The sequence below is a fragment of the Podarcis raffonei genome, chromosome 2 (assembly GCF_027172205.1).
Source record: "Podarcis raffonei isolate rPodRaf1 chromosome 2, rPodRaf1.pri, whole genome shotgun sequence".
In the NCBI taxonomy this organism is placed as follows: domain Eukaryota; kingdom Metazoa; phylum Chordata; class Lepidosauria; order Squamata; family Lacertidae; genus Podarcis; species Podarcis raffonei.
In genome coordinates this window covers 127,100,816-127,114,591 of record NC_070603.1, presented here as the reverse complement: position 1 = coordinate 127,114,591, position 13,776 = coordinate 127,100,816, and the positions used below count along the sequence as shown (strand labels likewise).

The 13,776-nt window shown below is 56.2% G+C and overlaps 2 protein-coding genes across 2 annotated transcripts in view; one reads left to right on the top strand and one right to left on the bottom strand.

Annotated features, from left to right (window-relative positions):
* LOC128409560 (zinc finger protein 253-like) overlaps positions 1-13,776 on the bottom strand; it is a 173,186-nt gene that overhangs the window by 77,849 nt on the left and 81,561 nt on the right. The gene's annotated exons all lie outside the window — the stretch shown is intronic.
* DAXX (death domain associated protein) lies at positions 2,337-13,241 on the top strand. Its single transcript, XM_053380084.1, has 7 exons — positions 2,337-2,445; positions 4,744-5,548; positions 6,065-6,291; positions 7,400-7,562; positions 8,925-9,399; positions 12,401-12,587; positions 13,118-13,241. Exons 2-7 carry the CDS (start codon positions 4,762-4,764, stop codon positions 13,175-13,177), a joined length of 1,899 nt encoding a protein of 632 aa, XP_053236059.1. The 5' UTR covers positions 2,337-2,445; positions 4,744-4,761; the 3' UTR covers positions 13,178-13,241.

Below are 13,776 nucleotides of genomic sequence, written 5' to 3'. Positions count from 1 at the left end.
CTTATAACAATAACATTATACATGCCACCTCTCTAATACACATATTTCTAACACAGTTTAGTAAAAAGGCAAATGACATAATGACATGGTAAACATAATGGAGGAAGAAAATGGATAGAGAAAAGTTTCTATCTCTCCTGTAACGTAATAAACCCCATGAAGCTGAGCAATGCAAGATTCAGAATCCAATACAAAAAAGGACTTATTGGTTAATCTATGGAACTCCCTCCCAAAGGAGACAGCCCAGCTTTGAAGTTCACAGAGGAGGAGCTACCAGCCACGATGGCTGGAAACCGCAGCAGGGGAGGCTTGCTCTTGCGCTCGGATCCTGTCTGCAGGCGTGCCCCTCTGGCCTGATCCAGCTGCTGCAGGCTCTCCTGGCGCCCTTAGGTAACAATAACAATATTTATACTCTGCACATCTGGCTGGGTTTCCCCAGCCACTCTGGGCGGCTCCCAATAAAATATTAAAAACACGATAAAGTGATCAGTCATTAAAAACTTTCCCCAACAGGGCTGCCTTCAGATGTCTTCTAAAAGTCAGGTAGTTGTTTATTTCCTTGACGTCTGATGGGAACATTCCACAGGGTGAGAAGGCCCTCCGTCTGGTTCCCTGTAACCTCACTTCTCGCAGGGAGGGAACCGCCAGAAGGCCCTCGGCGCTGGACCTCAGTGTCCGGGCTGAATGATGGGGGTGGAGACGCTCCTTCAGGGATCCTGGGCCAAGGCTGCTTAGGGTTTAGGTTCAGCTACCCAAAGGTCCCTTCTCCCAAGGGGAGGACTGCGGCTTCCCGACAGACAGAAACTTGCCAGGCGAACCTTCTCCTGTGTCTCCACCTGTTGAACTTCTGCCTGTCGCGAGGCTGCTCTTTCTGTGTTCTGTGCCAGGCTGTCCACAGGCACAGATGATGATGATGATGATGTTAATAATATATTACTTATGCCCCGCCCATCTGGCTGGGTTTCCGCAGCCACTCTGGGCGGCTTCCAACAAAAGATTAAAAAGACATCAATAATATGTCTTGTTATAATTTTGAATTTTTAAAAAAAGACATCAAAACATCAGCCCTTAAAAACTTCCGTCATCCAGGGCTCCGTTTGCTGCCCGCTGCTTTGGCCACCGCTTGGCTGGGGGCGGGGAGAGGCGACTTGCCCGCGGGCTTCCCCTGAAAACTCGGAAACTGCGCCTCCACCAAGCTAGCAGCCCTTCCCGACTTTTCGTCTCTCCCGGCCCCCTCCGCTTCCGTACAACATGATGGCTGCCTCCACGAAGCGGGAAGAGGACATGAGCATGCGCAGAGGCCGAGAAGCGGCGCCGAAGAAACGAGGGCGACCGCGGACGAGTCCCTGCGCAGCCAATAAGAAGAGGGCGCGGGGCGCATGCGCGAGCACCTCAGAGCCAAGGAATGGAGGGAACTGACCGGCTCGGGCTTCCTTCCCGCCTCCGGCGACGAGGCGCGCTCCTCGGGGCCGCGGGGAGCGGAGGGCGAGGGGGCCTCTTCCCCTAAGGCAAGGCGTCGCGCGACGGCGGGAAGGGGCCAGGCCGCGGCCAGCCCAACCTAACGGCTCCTTTGGATTCAAATCGCGGGCGGGCGACGGTCACGTGGCCGGAAGAGGCGGCTCCGTACGGCAACATGGCGGCGCCCTGAGGGCTCGGCGAGGCCTCCCGTTCGGGGCGGGAAGGCGGGAGCCGGGGGGGCCCGCGGAGACGCGGGCGAAGCGCCCGACGCTCGGCCTCAGCAGGGCCGCCAAGCGCCGCAGAGGGAGCGCGGGAAAGCCGGCGCCCGGCTCCTCGCCGTACGGCAAGATGGCGGGAAAGGCGGGAACTTCCGGTCCTGCGCAGTGGGCCGGGAGGAAGGGAGGCATTTCTTCTTGGCTGGCCGCGGAGGAGGCAAGGGAAACGAAAGCGGAGCCGGAGGGCGGCGAGGGGCGCCGAGAGAGAGGGGCCGCAGCCGGCGGGCCGGGGTCGGGGAGCCTTTCTTCTTGGGCCAGGTGGGCGGGGTAGAAGGGATAACATTACTGTTGTGGTGGGGGGGGGAGGGTCGGGGCCCCTTGGCGCGTGGGGGAGGGGAGACCCCCCAAAAGAACAGCCTATGGTGGGGTATTTCTAGCAGGTGAATGACTTCCTCTTTCCTCCCCGCAGGCGACGCCCGAGGGTGCTCTGCCTGGCCCTCCACCTGGGATGCTTGGCCCCTCCTGCCGCTGACCCCCACCTGCCGGCGCCGCCATGGCCTCCCCCAGCGGCAGCATCATCATCCTGGATGAAGACGAGGAGCCCCCCGCCCCAAAGGAGGAGGCCCCGCAGCCCCCCAGCCCCGGCAGCGAAGCCCCCCTTGCGCCACAGCAGCCTCCGTCCCAGGCCGCCGGCCGAGCGGGGCAGAAAGCCCCCGCCCCAGGGAAGGACCCCGCCAGCCTCAAGGCGGAGAACGAGCGGCTCTTTGCGGAGGTGAGTTCTGGAGACCCCCGCAGGCGCTTCCTTCCCAGTCCAAAGGGGGAATGTGGGAAGACGCTCTTCTCTGCCTGGGGATGGAGCGAGGCGGGGGGGGATCTTCTTGTCCCCCCCCCCCCCGGCTGGGCTTCCTTCCCCAAGTCCTTTCTCGGCTTGGCTTAGTGACTCAGAACTGCTTTTTGGTGGGGAGGGGGACGAGGGGTGGCCTTTTCTCTTCCGTCAGGAGTTGGGGAGCTGGTCTGTCTGGGCTCCTGACGGTGGTCCACCTGAAGCTGCCGGGGGAGGAATTGTGTGTGTCGTCTGCAGGTTCGGATTCCATCGTGGGCAGCAGGGCACCCAGCCCTCGTGGCCCCAAGAAGTCCTCAGGCATTCTTAGGGTGGTCATTGCTAGCCATGTTGAAGGTGTCACAGAACGCCTCTTCCCCATTTGTCAGAAACTGGTCTTTTAACGGCGGCTCTGGAATTCCCTGTCTGTTGATGTCAGGAGTGGTGTGTTTGCTGTGCTTTTTTAGGCTCCTACTCAAAGAATTTCTGTGCAGATGAACCTGCCCAGACATTTAGAAACGCATTGTTATTATTATTAACAAATTTCATTGCCAAAAGGTGCCTAGATGTTTTATTGTGGCGACTGCAGCCTAGGTTTAAGGTGGTATTTGGTGCTTTGCTAATATTCTGTATATGAGCTTTTAGCACTGTGGCAAGGCCTCAGCGGGCGGCTCTCCAAAGCTTCTCTCCTCTCTGGGCCTAGAGCAGGAGTCGGCAAACCAAGGTTCGCGGGCTGGATCAGGCCCAATTCCCTTCTAGATCCGGCGCACAGACAGACCGGGAATCCAGGCAGCTGGCATAGCCTGCGCGCGATGTTTTTTGTGACTCATCCAGGCTTGGGGGTCAAAAGCGAGGTGGGCGGCTGCTTGAAACAAGCCCCTTTTCTGTCCGTCGTGCGCGCCCTGCAATCTTTGCTTCCAGGGTGGGGAAGAGGGAAAAGGATCCAAGAATGGCATGCTTACCTCAGCCTCCCACCCTTCCTTATGAGAGAAATAATAACTGTCAACGCGTAAAACGCAAAGGAAGCAGCGTGGGTGTGTGAGGGAACCCCCCCTGCCGCAAATCACATTTGGGTAACGTTGGGGTTGGTCCAAATAAGAGTTTTTGCCAAAAAAGCGGGTCATAGTCATGGCAACATATAGTCCGGCTCCCCACAAGGTCTGAGGGACAGTGGACTGGCCCCCTGCTGAAAAGGTTTGCTGACCTGGCCTAGAGCCCAGCATCCCAAAGTCTGCAATTAAGCAGAGTGAAAGGGAGCCAATCAGCATATAGGGGAAAAGGTAAAGGCCCCCAGGATGGTGAAGTTCAGTCCAAGGCAACTCTGGGTGCAGCGCTCATCTGGCTTTCAGGCCAAGGGAGCCAGCGTTGGTCCACAGACAGGTCAGGTGGCCAGCAGGACGAAACCACTTCTGGAGGCTAATTCTGGGGAAATGAAAGCAGGTGCCTCCTCTGCCAAAAATGTTCTGGGGGCGCAGGACAGGAAGGTAGCGGCCTCTCCTTCCTTGGAGATTCTTAAGCAGAGGTTGGGCGGCCGTCTCTCCTGGATGCCTGAGCTGAGATTCCTGCATTGCCGGGGGCTGGACTTGGAAGCTGCCCCCCTTGGTGTCTTGTGTTCAGGTTGGGAGCGACATTTGGCTGGCAGAGGGTGGATGCGCCACGGACAAGGCCTCCTCCGTTGTGCCTTCCCTCCGCCTTCTCTCAAAGCCACGCTGGAAGTCTTCCAGGGGCATTGCAGCCTCCTCTGTGCAGGGCCTGTCAAAAGGCTGCCGCTCCCTGGCAGGCTCCGCCCTCAATGCGTTTGGGTTCCTTCTCTTCCAACGTGCCTGAGAGCTCGCCTGAAGATCACAGAACTCGGGCAGCTTTGTAGGAGGGAATACGGGTGGCCTTGCCCGCCTCCTGTGGGAGGGAGTTCCACAGTTGAACAATGTGCTGCGCGGATAAGTCCTTTCTTTGATCTGCCCCCAACCTCCCGACATCTGGCTTCCTTGGGGGTTGAGTTCGAGTGTTGAGAGAGAGAGAGAGAGAGAAGAAAGGTTTTCTCTCCCTGCTTCCTCCATCATGCTGCCTTTTCTGCCTACCAGAAAGCCCCAGGCGCAGGAGAGGATTGCCTTTCAAAATGGCCCCTCTCCTGGCCAGTTCCAGGGAGCCTCTGCAAGGTTCAAGTCCCTGGCGGGGACTCCCGTGGGTGCAGGCTTGGGTGGGAGGGGGGGCTCCCTGCGCCCCTGACCCTCTCCTCTCCTTTCTCCGCAGTTTGTGGCCTTCTGCTCCATGCACACGGCCGACCACCCGGAGGTGATCCCCTACCTGACGGGGCGGCACCAGAAGGCAGCGCCCGCCTTCCTCTCCTCGGTGGAGTTCCGCAACGTCCTGGGCCGCTGCCTGGCGCGGGTGCAGGCGCGCAACACCAAGGTCTACGTCTACATCAACGAGCTCTGCACCGTCTTCCGGGCCCACAGCCAGAAGAAGAAGCAGCCCCTGCCGGCTCCAGAGCCAGAGGCCCCCGGGCCCAGCGCCGCCCCTGCCGGCCCCGCAAACGCTCCAGGCCCTGCTGCCAAGGCTCCGGGCGAGGGCTCCAAGCGGCAGATCCGCTACTTGGAGGACCTGCTGCGGCTCCACGAGGTGGAGATCCGGAAGCTGCAGGAGCGGGAGCTGGACCTGGAGGAGCTGGACAGCGAGGACTCGACGTACCTGCAGGAGAGCCGGCTGAAGCGGCGCATGGTGCGCATCTTCCAGCGCCTCTGCCAGCTGAAGGACTGCAGCAGCCTGACAGGGCGCGTCATCGAGCAGCGCATCCCTTACCGCGGCACCCGCTACCCAGAAGTCAACCGGCGCATCGAGCGCCTCATCAACCGCCCCGAGGCCTTTCCCGACTACGCCGACATCCTCAAGGCCGTGCAGAAGGCCAGCACCCGCCACAGCCTGGGCCTGCCCAAGCGCCAGATGGAGAGCATGGCGGCCGAGGCCTTCCGTGAGGTGGGCAACCACCTCCAGGAGCGCCGCCACCTCGACCTCGTCTACAACTTCGGCAGCCACCTCACCGACCAGTACCGGCCCAGTGAGCGCCTGGGGGCACTGGCGGGAGGCGGGGGGCGCAGGGGGCACAACAGGCCGGCCGCCATGCTCCTTGGCCTGTTTGAACACACACAGGTGCCTCAGAGGCATAGGCACACATAATAAAAATAACGGGGAAATGGAAATTCCCCTCCGAAGAGGCCGTTTGGGGGGGGGGGAGTTGGCCATCATTCCCGTAGGGCTTTAGAGATGTTTCAGAGTTCAGAAACATGCACACACCATGGAAATAGTGGGGAATGTTGAAAATTTCCCTCAGAGGAGGCCATTCTGAGGGGGGAGAGCGGGACTCCTGCCCACGGCCATCCCATCGCCTTTCTGGTTAGAAGCCGGGCGCAGGGACCCATTGTGGCACCTGAGCGTATTAGATTGTCCTACTGACAAAGCTCCAGGCCAGGCAGGGGCTCGGGGGGTACTTGGCATTGTGGAGCTTTGCGGGACCCCGGGGGTCATCCATCCCAACCCGCTGCAACGCCTGGCCCATCTCTTCCTTCCCCTGCAGATTCGGACCCAGCCTTGTCGGACCCTGAGCTGGCCCGGCGCCTGCGCCAGAACCGGGAGAAGGCCCTGCAGCGCCTGGAGGAGGTGACCTCCCAGTTTGCGCAGCTGCAGGACAGGAGCGAGGACGAGGGGCAGCGGCGCCGGAGGGAGTCGCGGGGCGGCAAAGACGGGCCCGGGCCCAGCGATGCCCCTGGGCGCCAGCAGGGGGAGCCGGCCTCTCCCCAGGAGGTGAGGGGGCTTGGCGGGGAAAAGAAGGGGGGCTTTCTGGGCGGGGGCCTTTCCCCACCTGCCTCCTTTGAAAGGACCCCCTCTCGTGCTGGGCTGGGTTCAAGGTCCTCAATGTTGATTCACAAAGCCCTGCTCCTGAACCCTCCCATCTGGGCCCGCCTGCAAGAGCGTCGCTGGCCATTCCCCAAGTCAGCCAGACAACACTCGGAAGCGGAGCCTTTTATGTCGATCAACAAATAATAATAATAATTATAATAAAGTGTTGATGGCTCAGCCCTGTGGAACTCCCTGCCCCTGGAGATTCAGCAGGCATCTTCCAGCCATCCTTCAAAGGCTTGCCGAGAGCCTCTGTATTCCACCGGGAAATTAAGGATACCAGTTTCCTGCAATAGATTTGTGACTGTAACACTCCCCCCCCCCCATGTAATGTTCTTTGAGTTTCCAAATTTTTACAAGCTAACTTCAGATTATATAGAGTGTTTTTCGTATTGACTTCCCACCCCCTAGTCTTTTTATTCAAACTCTTTTCTACTGCATTATATTTCAGTTTCTCATCCATTACCAACCTCTCTAGTACAGTTCCTTTATCGTTTTTCTTCTGCTAGTCCTAGCTCAAATCCTGCCCGTGATTTCATTTGTTTCCAGACATTAAAAAAGGGCCTCCATTCTGCTACAAAAAGTTAATTATCTTTCTCTCTTAATGTTGCTGCCAGTAGCTTTTCTTCATGATTAGGCATCACACGTAGATCCCCGATGGCTCTGATATTTTCTTTATGCACATGCATGCTTAACATAGTAAAGGAATAAATGCATTTTTTGTGTGCATTGCAGGGGGGTAGACTAGATGGCCTCTGGGGTCCCTCCTGTGAGGGTGGATCCAGGGGCGGGCAGGGAGGGGCTGTTCGGGGGCTTGCTTCCTGCAGGTGGGGGCCTGGCAGCTGCTGCTGCTTTGAGACCCCCCTCCTTAGAGGGGAAGGGTCTCTCTGGGGCGGTTTGCTCTGGGCACCGTTCTGGGATCTTGATGGGGCGCAGCGCTTTCTGGGGGGGGTCTGTCAATCCCTGGCATTGTCAGGATCAGAGGGTGACCCTTGATGTCTCTCTTCCCTAGGGCAGCCCCGGCCGGAGCGTGGCCAGTGCAGGGGCGGAGGAGGAAGAGGACGATGAGGAAGAAGAGGAGGAGGAAGAGTCTTCGTCAGAGTCGGACATAGAAGCCGAGCTGCAGAAGAGCCTGGAGGTGGAGGAGGAGGAGGAGGAGGAAGGGGCTGCCCCAGGTAGGCTGGGGTGGCATCAGAAGGGACCCCCCACTTTCTGAAGGAGTCTGTCCCTCCTTTGGAAGGGGGTGGCTCCTCCTCCTGGGGAGGTTTCTAAGCAGAGGCTGGGAGGCCGTCTGTCACGGGACTCGAACCCGCCACCCTAAGAGTCTCAGGCTCTATTGGCTGTGCGGATGCTTTGGCTGAGTTTCATGACCCTGGGGGCCCACCCAGAGGGGCCTTTTGTGGTGGGGGTCCTGCCATTTCACACACAAGCAGAAAGAGAAAAAACAAAGGAGCGCAGAGTCCGGAATTGAGCTACGCATGCTCTTATGGATTAGATCAGGGGGCGGCAAACTACGGCCCAGGGGCTGGGTGCAGCTCCCCGGGCTTATAAATCCAGCCTGCGGACCCTGCCGCCCACCCAGTCAGTCCCTGCGCTAAACCAGCACGGCACGCGGGGACTGACTTCTGCGACGCTGGCACGGCTTCGGATTGGCTGCAGGAAGCTCCTGCAGCCAATCTGAAGCCATGGACACCTCTGGGCGACGCCTTCTCCCGCTGAGGCGGCCGCGTATGGCCAAGAGCCGAGCAGGAGGAGGCGGCGGTGGGGAGGCTGCCTCTGCCAGCCAGGCCAGCTGCTTGGGCTCTGCACCCCGTGGAACCTAGCCAAGGCCGAGGACGACAACGAGGCGGCGGCATGAGGTTGTGAAGGAGCAGCTGAATGCATGCCATGTGATCAACAAATGTGAAGTGATGTCATCTAGAGACTAAATGAGAATTGATGCAGCAGAACGGATACATATTATAAACAAACAAATAAATAAATGGGAGCCAATGTAGGTCTTTCAGGACCGGTGTTATGTGGTCTTGGCAGCCGCTCCCAGTCAGCAGTCAAGCTGCCACATTCTGGATTAATTGCAGTTTCCGGGTCACCTTCAAAGGTAGCCCCACATAGAGCACATTGCAGTAGTCCAAGCGGGAGATAACCAGAGCATGCACCACTCTGTCTCACCAGGTCTGTGGGCAGGTAGGGTCTCATCCTGTGTACCAGATGGAGCTGGTAGGCAGCATCCTTGGACACAGAATTGACCTGTGCCTCGCCTCCATGGACAGCTGTGAGTCCAAAATGACTCCCAGGCTGCGCACCTGGTCCTTCAGGGGCACAGTTACCCCATTCAGGACCAGGGAGTCCCCCACACCTGTCCCCCCAAAAAAACCAGTACTTCTGTCTTTGGGGCATATTCTGTAGCGAAGACGGGAAAATGGTATTAAATTGAATTAATTCAGTTTGATCTGTAGTAATTTGGTAAATCAATAAAAATAATTGTCCAAACGATAAATTAAAACAACATAACCCTGCTGTCCTCCCCTCCCTCCCAGATGATGACCCCCGCGTCCAGGAAGTGGAGGCCGACCAGCACATGGACTTGGAGGCCCCTGAGCTGGTGCCATCTTCCTCGGAGGAAGAGCCGGACGAAGAGGACGAGGAAGAGCACAACCCGGAGGGGCGCCAAGGAGAGGAACGTGGACAGCGCGTGGGGCAGGCCCCTGCGGACCCGCCTCCTGCCGTGGGCACCTCCCCCTCCCAGCAGTTCCTCCTGGAGATTGAGGAGGCCCTGACGCTGGAGGCAGGCGAGACGCCGCCCCCCACCCCCTCCCCCCCGCACCAGACCCAGGGGGGCAGGGGGGCCTCACCCGTCTTCCGGTCGCGTCAGAAGCCCCCACATCCCCAGAGGCCCCCAGCCAAGCACAGCCAAGCTCAGGACAACGGCAGCCTCCGCGGGGCAGGCGGGGGGGCCCTGCGTGGGGTGAACGGGCAGCCCCCCAGCAAGCGGAGCAGGCGGGACTCCAACAGGTGAGTGGGGGGCAGGGAGGTGGTAAGGGGGAGAGGAGACTCCATGGGAAGGGGGGGCAAGCGGCTGGGGCTAGAGGGCCCTCGGCTGTCCCTTCCAAGTGCAGTTCTGTGATTGCAAGGGGGCTGGCCCCGAACCTGCCTGGGTGCTGAGCCCTCAGAGGGAGAGCCTCTTTTCAGAAATGCTAACTTATATACTTTCCTTCATCCAAAGAGCACATAAAAGGCAAATGCAGAACATAATGACCAAAAGCACAATACTGGTCGCTGACACGTTTGCGCCCAAGGCCCGGTGGAAGAGGAATGTTTTTGCCTTTTCTTGCTTCCATATGTCTGTAAACACTGTAAATTGCAGAGCTGTTGCATCTGCACATTTTTTAAAATTCCGTCTCTGGGTCTTTTCTGCAACTGCTCTCAGAGTGTGGGATTCCCTGGCTCCTTCCTTGCTGTCCCGCCATAAGGTTTATATTATTATTATTATTATTATTATTATTATTATTATTATTATTATTATTATTATTTTATCATATACTGCCCTATACCTAGAGGAATTATACCAGAAAGATATGGATGTCTCGTGCACCCCAGGTAGTGTGGTTGCTGACCTTGAGCCAGACATCCTGGAAAGTGAAGTCAAATGGGCCTTAGAAAGCACTGCAAATAACAAGGCCAGTGGAAGTGATGGTATTCCAGCTGAACTATTTAAAATTTTAAAAGATGATGCTGTTAAGGTGCTACACTCAATATGCCAGCAAATTTGGAAAACTCAGCAGTGGCCAGAAGATTGGAGAAGATCAGTCTACATCCCAATCCCAAAGAAGGGCAGTGCCAAAGAATGCTCCAACTACCACACAACTGCACTCATTTCACACGCTAGCAAGGTTATGCTTAAAATTCTACAAGGAAGGCTCAAGCAGTATGTGGATCGAGAACTCCCAGAAGTGCAAGCTGGATTTAGAAGAGGCAGAGGAACCAGAGACCAAATTGCAAACATGTGCTGGATTATGGAGAAAGCTAGAGAGTTTCAGAAAGACATCTACTTCTGCTTCATTGACTATGCAAAAGCCTTTGACTGTGTCGACCACAGCAAACTATGGCAAGTTCTTAAAGAAATGGGAGTGCCTGATCACCTCATCTGTCTCCTGAGAAATCTCTATGTGGGACAAGAAGCTACAGTTAGAACTGGATATGGAACAACTGATTGGTTCAAAATTGGGAAAGGCGTACGACAAGGCTGTATTTTGTCTCCCTGCTTATTTAACTTATATGCAGAATACATCATGCGAAAGGCTGGGCTGGATGAATCCCAAACTGGAATTAAGATTGCCGGAAGAAATATCAACAACCTCAGATATGCAGATGACACAACCTTGATGGCAGAAAGTGAGGAGGAATTAAAGAACCTTTTAATGAGGGTGAAAGAGGAGAGCGCAAAATATGGTCTGAAGCTCAACATCAAAAAAACGAAGATCATGGCCACTGGTCCCATCACCTCCTGGCAAATAGAAGGGGAAGAAATGGAGGCAGTGAGAGATTTTACTTTCTTGGGCTCCATGATCACTGCAGATGGTGACAGCAGCCACGAAATTAAAAGACGCCTGCTTCTTGGGAGAAGGGCAATGACAGGCCTAGACAGCATCTTGAGAAGTAGAGATGTCACCTTACCAACAAAGGTCCGTATAGTTAAAGCCATGGTTTTCCCAGTAGTGATGTATGGAAGTGAGAGCTGGACCATAAAGAAGGCTGATCGCCAAAGAATTGATGCTTTTGAATTATGGTGCTGGAGAAGACTCTTGAGAGTCCCATGGACTGCAAGAAGATCAAACGCATCCATTCTTAAGGAAATCAGCCCTGAGTGCTCACTGGAAGGACAGATCGTGAAGCTGAGGCTCCAGTACTTTGGCCACCTCATGAGAAGAGAAGACTCCCTGGAGAAGACACTGATGCTGGGAAAGATGGAGGGCACAAGGAGAAGGGGGCGACAGAGGATGAGATGGTTGGATAGTGTTTTCGAGGTTACCAGCATGAGTTTGACCAAACTGCGGGAGGTAGTGGAGGACAGGGGTGCCTGGCGTTCTCTGGTCCATGGGGTCACGAAGAGTCGGACACGACTAAACGACTAAACAACAACAAAGCCCTATACCTGGAGGTCTCAGGGCGTTACACAGAATAAAATCAAAATATAGAACCACAAAATACATATTCAAAATAAAAACAACCTAGCAAATCCCCCCTGCCAAAAACCACCTTTTAAAAGGGAATAGGATCCTCACAACATTTAAAGTAAGACAATTAACAAACCTGGACAGGAGCCACGTATTATTACTATTGTTATTATTATTATTGCTATTGTTGTTATTATTACGGCCTTACTTTCCTGGCAGGTGCAAAGACAACCAACCGCTAGGCTGCTGTCGGGGCAAACCAGATACTGATTTCTGCTTTGAAATGTGCCCTGACTCATTGTGTGATCTTTTAGCCTAGCCCAGAGGGAGGTGGACTCTCCTTCCTTGGAGGTTTTTAAGCAGAGGTTTCTTTGGACAAGTCCAGATCAAATCCCAAATGGCATTTTCCAAAGTTCTGCCCAAAAGCAGAGAACGTTTCCTGCTGAATCACAGCGTTGTCCTGGCCAGACACCATTTGTGTGTCTGCAGTGGGGGGTTCTTCTTACTGGGGTGGCCGGATTGGGAGCAGCCCAGACCTGAGGCTGAAGGGCAGTCCTCTTCCCCAGGGATGGGGTGGAGTCCCTGAGAGCTGGTCGTGGAATCGGAGAAGGGTGGAGTTGGAAGGGACCCGGAGGGTCATCTAGCCCAACCCCCTGCAAGGGTCCCTGTCAGGTGGGCTCCCAACATCCGCTTGGAAACGGTCGGAGATGCTTGAGGGGCGATTTCTTCAGGGCAGACGGAATGGGCTGGCTGACCCCTCGGGGTCCCTTCTCCAACACTGGGCGGGGGGGAGTCAGGCTGTGCAAGTACCCCGTCAATGTGTGTTTCTTCTCTGGCAGCTGCATTGAGGTGCCCAGCACTGGCTCGGAGGAGGAGGAGGAAGACGAGGACGGAGAGGGGCGCCTCAGCCCGGCCCCCTTGGCCGACTCCACCTGCGCCGACTCCCCAGGCCTGGGGCTGGTCAGCAGCTCCCAGGGCAGCCCCCAGCCGCAGAATCGGGGCCACCTCCTGGCAGCCATCTGGAAGGTACTAAATGGGGGTGTGTGGATTTGCCCCAGGCACAAGAGCCCCAGATTGCCTCTTCCTTCCTCTCCCAGCACCAGCCCTGGGGGTGCTCAGCTGCTTCGTCCCCTGGGAGTCAGCGCCTGAGCAGAGCATCCTGGATTGGGCCAGTGGCTGCTCCAGCCTCCCCTCCTCATAGGGGCCAAATACGCCTAGGAACGTCCTTTTCCATTCACCCAGCTGGTTGGCTGTTCCTGCCTCTTGTGGCAGGGAGTTCCACATGTCAACTGAGGAGGACCTTATTTTGCCCACCTCAAATCTCCCCGTGTTGAGCTTCTTCGAATGCCCGCGAATTCTAGCCGTGACGTGAGAGGAAGAAAAACTTCTCTCTTCAGGCCAGAAGAGTTTTCCTAAACTTTGCCCCCTTCCTCCCAGCTGGTCTGCCTCAGGGAGGTCCCTGGGGCAGCCAGAGGCCTTTGGGTGCTGCTCTGGGGAGGGAGGGAGTGCAGGGCACCAGTTTCCTCTTCTGACCCCCCCTCTCCCCACCCCTGCAGGCCAGCGTGGCGACCCAGTGCGACCCGGAGGAGATCATCGTCCTGTCAGACTCGGATTAGCCCCCTCACCACAATCTGGCACAGACTTTGGGGGGCGGGGAGCAGAAGGACAGGTGGAACCCCCCCTCAAAAAAAATCTTGGCTTGCTGGAAGATGGTGACTCTGCCTTCATGGACTCAGGGGGTGGGGGGGCTTCTGCGTGATGCATGAGGGGGCAGGGGGAGGAAGGGCGGGGACTGCCGTGTTTGTATTCTTCGGGGTGCCATGGGGGGTGGCAGGGGGGTGGGCGTATTGATGTTCTGTCCGTTTGGGAGCTCATTTTGAAAAGAAAAAAAAGCGGGAATAAAAAATAGGCAAATATTTTTCTGTAGACTGCTGTGAGTGTAAGTTCTGTTAAAGGGATGGTTTGGGGAGAGCACATCTGGCGGGGAGGTTTATTCCCTGTTTCTGTGCTTTCCATTGAGGGTTTTTTTGTGTTTTTATATTTTTTTGGGAGCAGCCCAGAGTGGCTAGGACAACTCTATGTCAGATGGGTGGCCTAAATTAGAAAACTTTTTTTTTTCTCTCTACATACACACACACGCACACATGCCCCATATATATATATATATATCAATTCTTCGGCAATCAGCCTTCTTGATGGTCCAGCTCTCACTTCC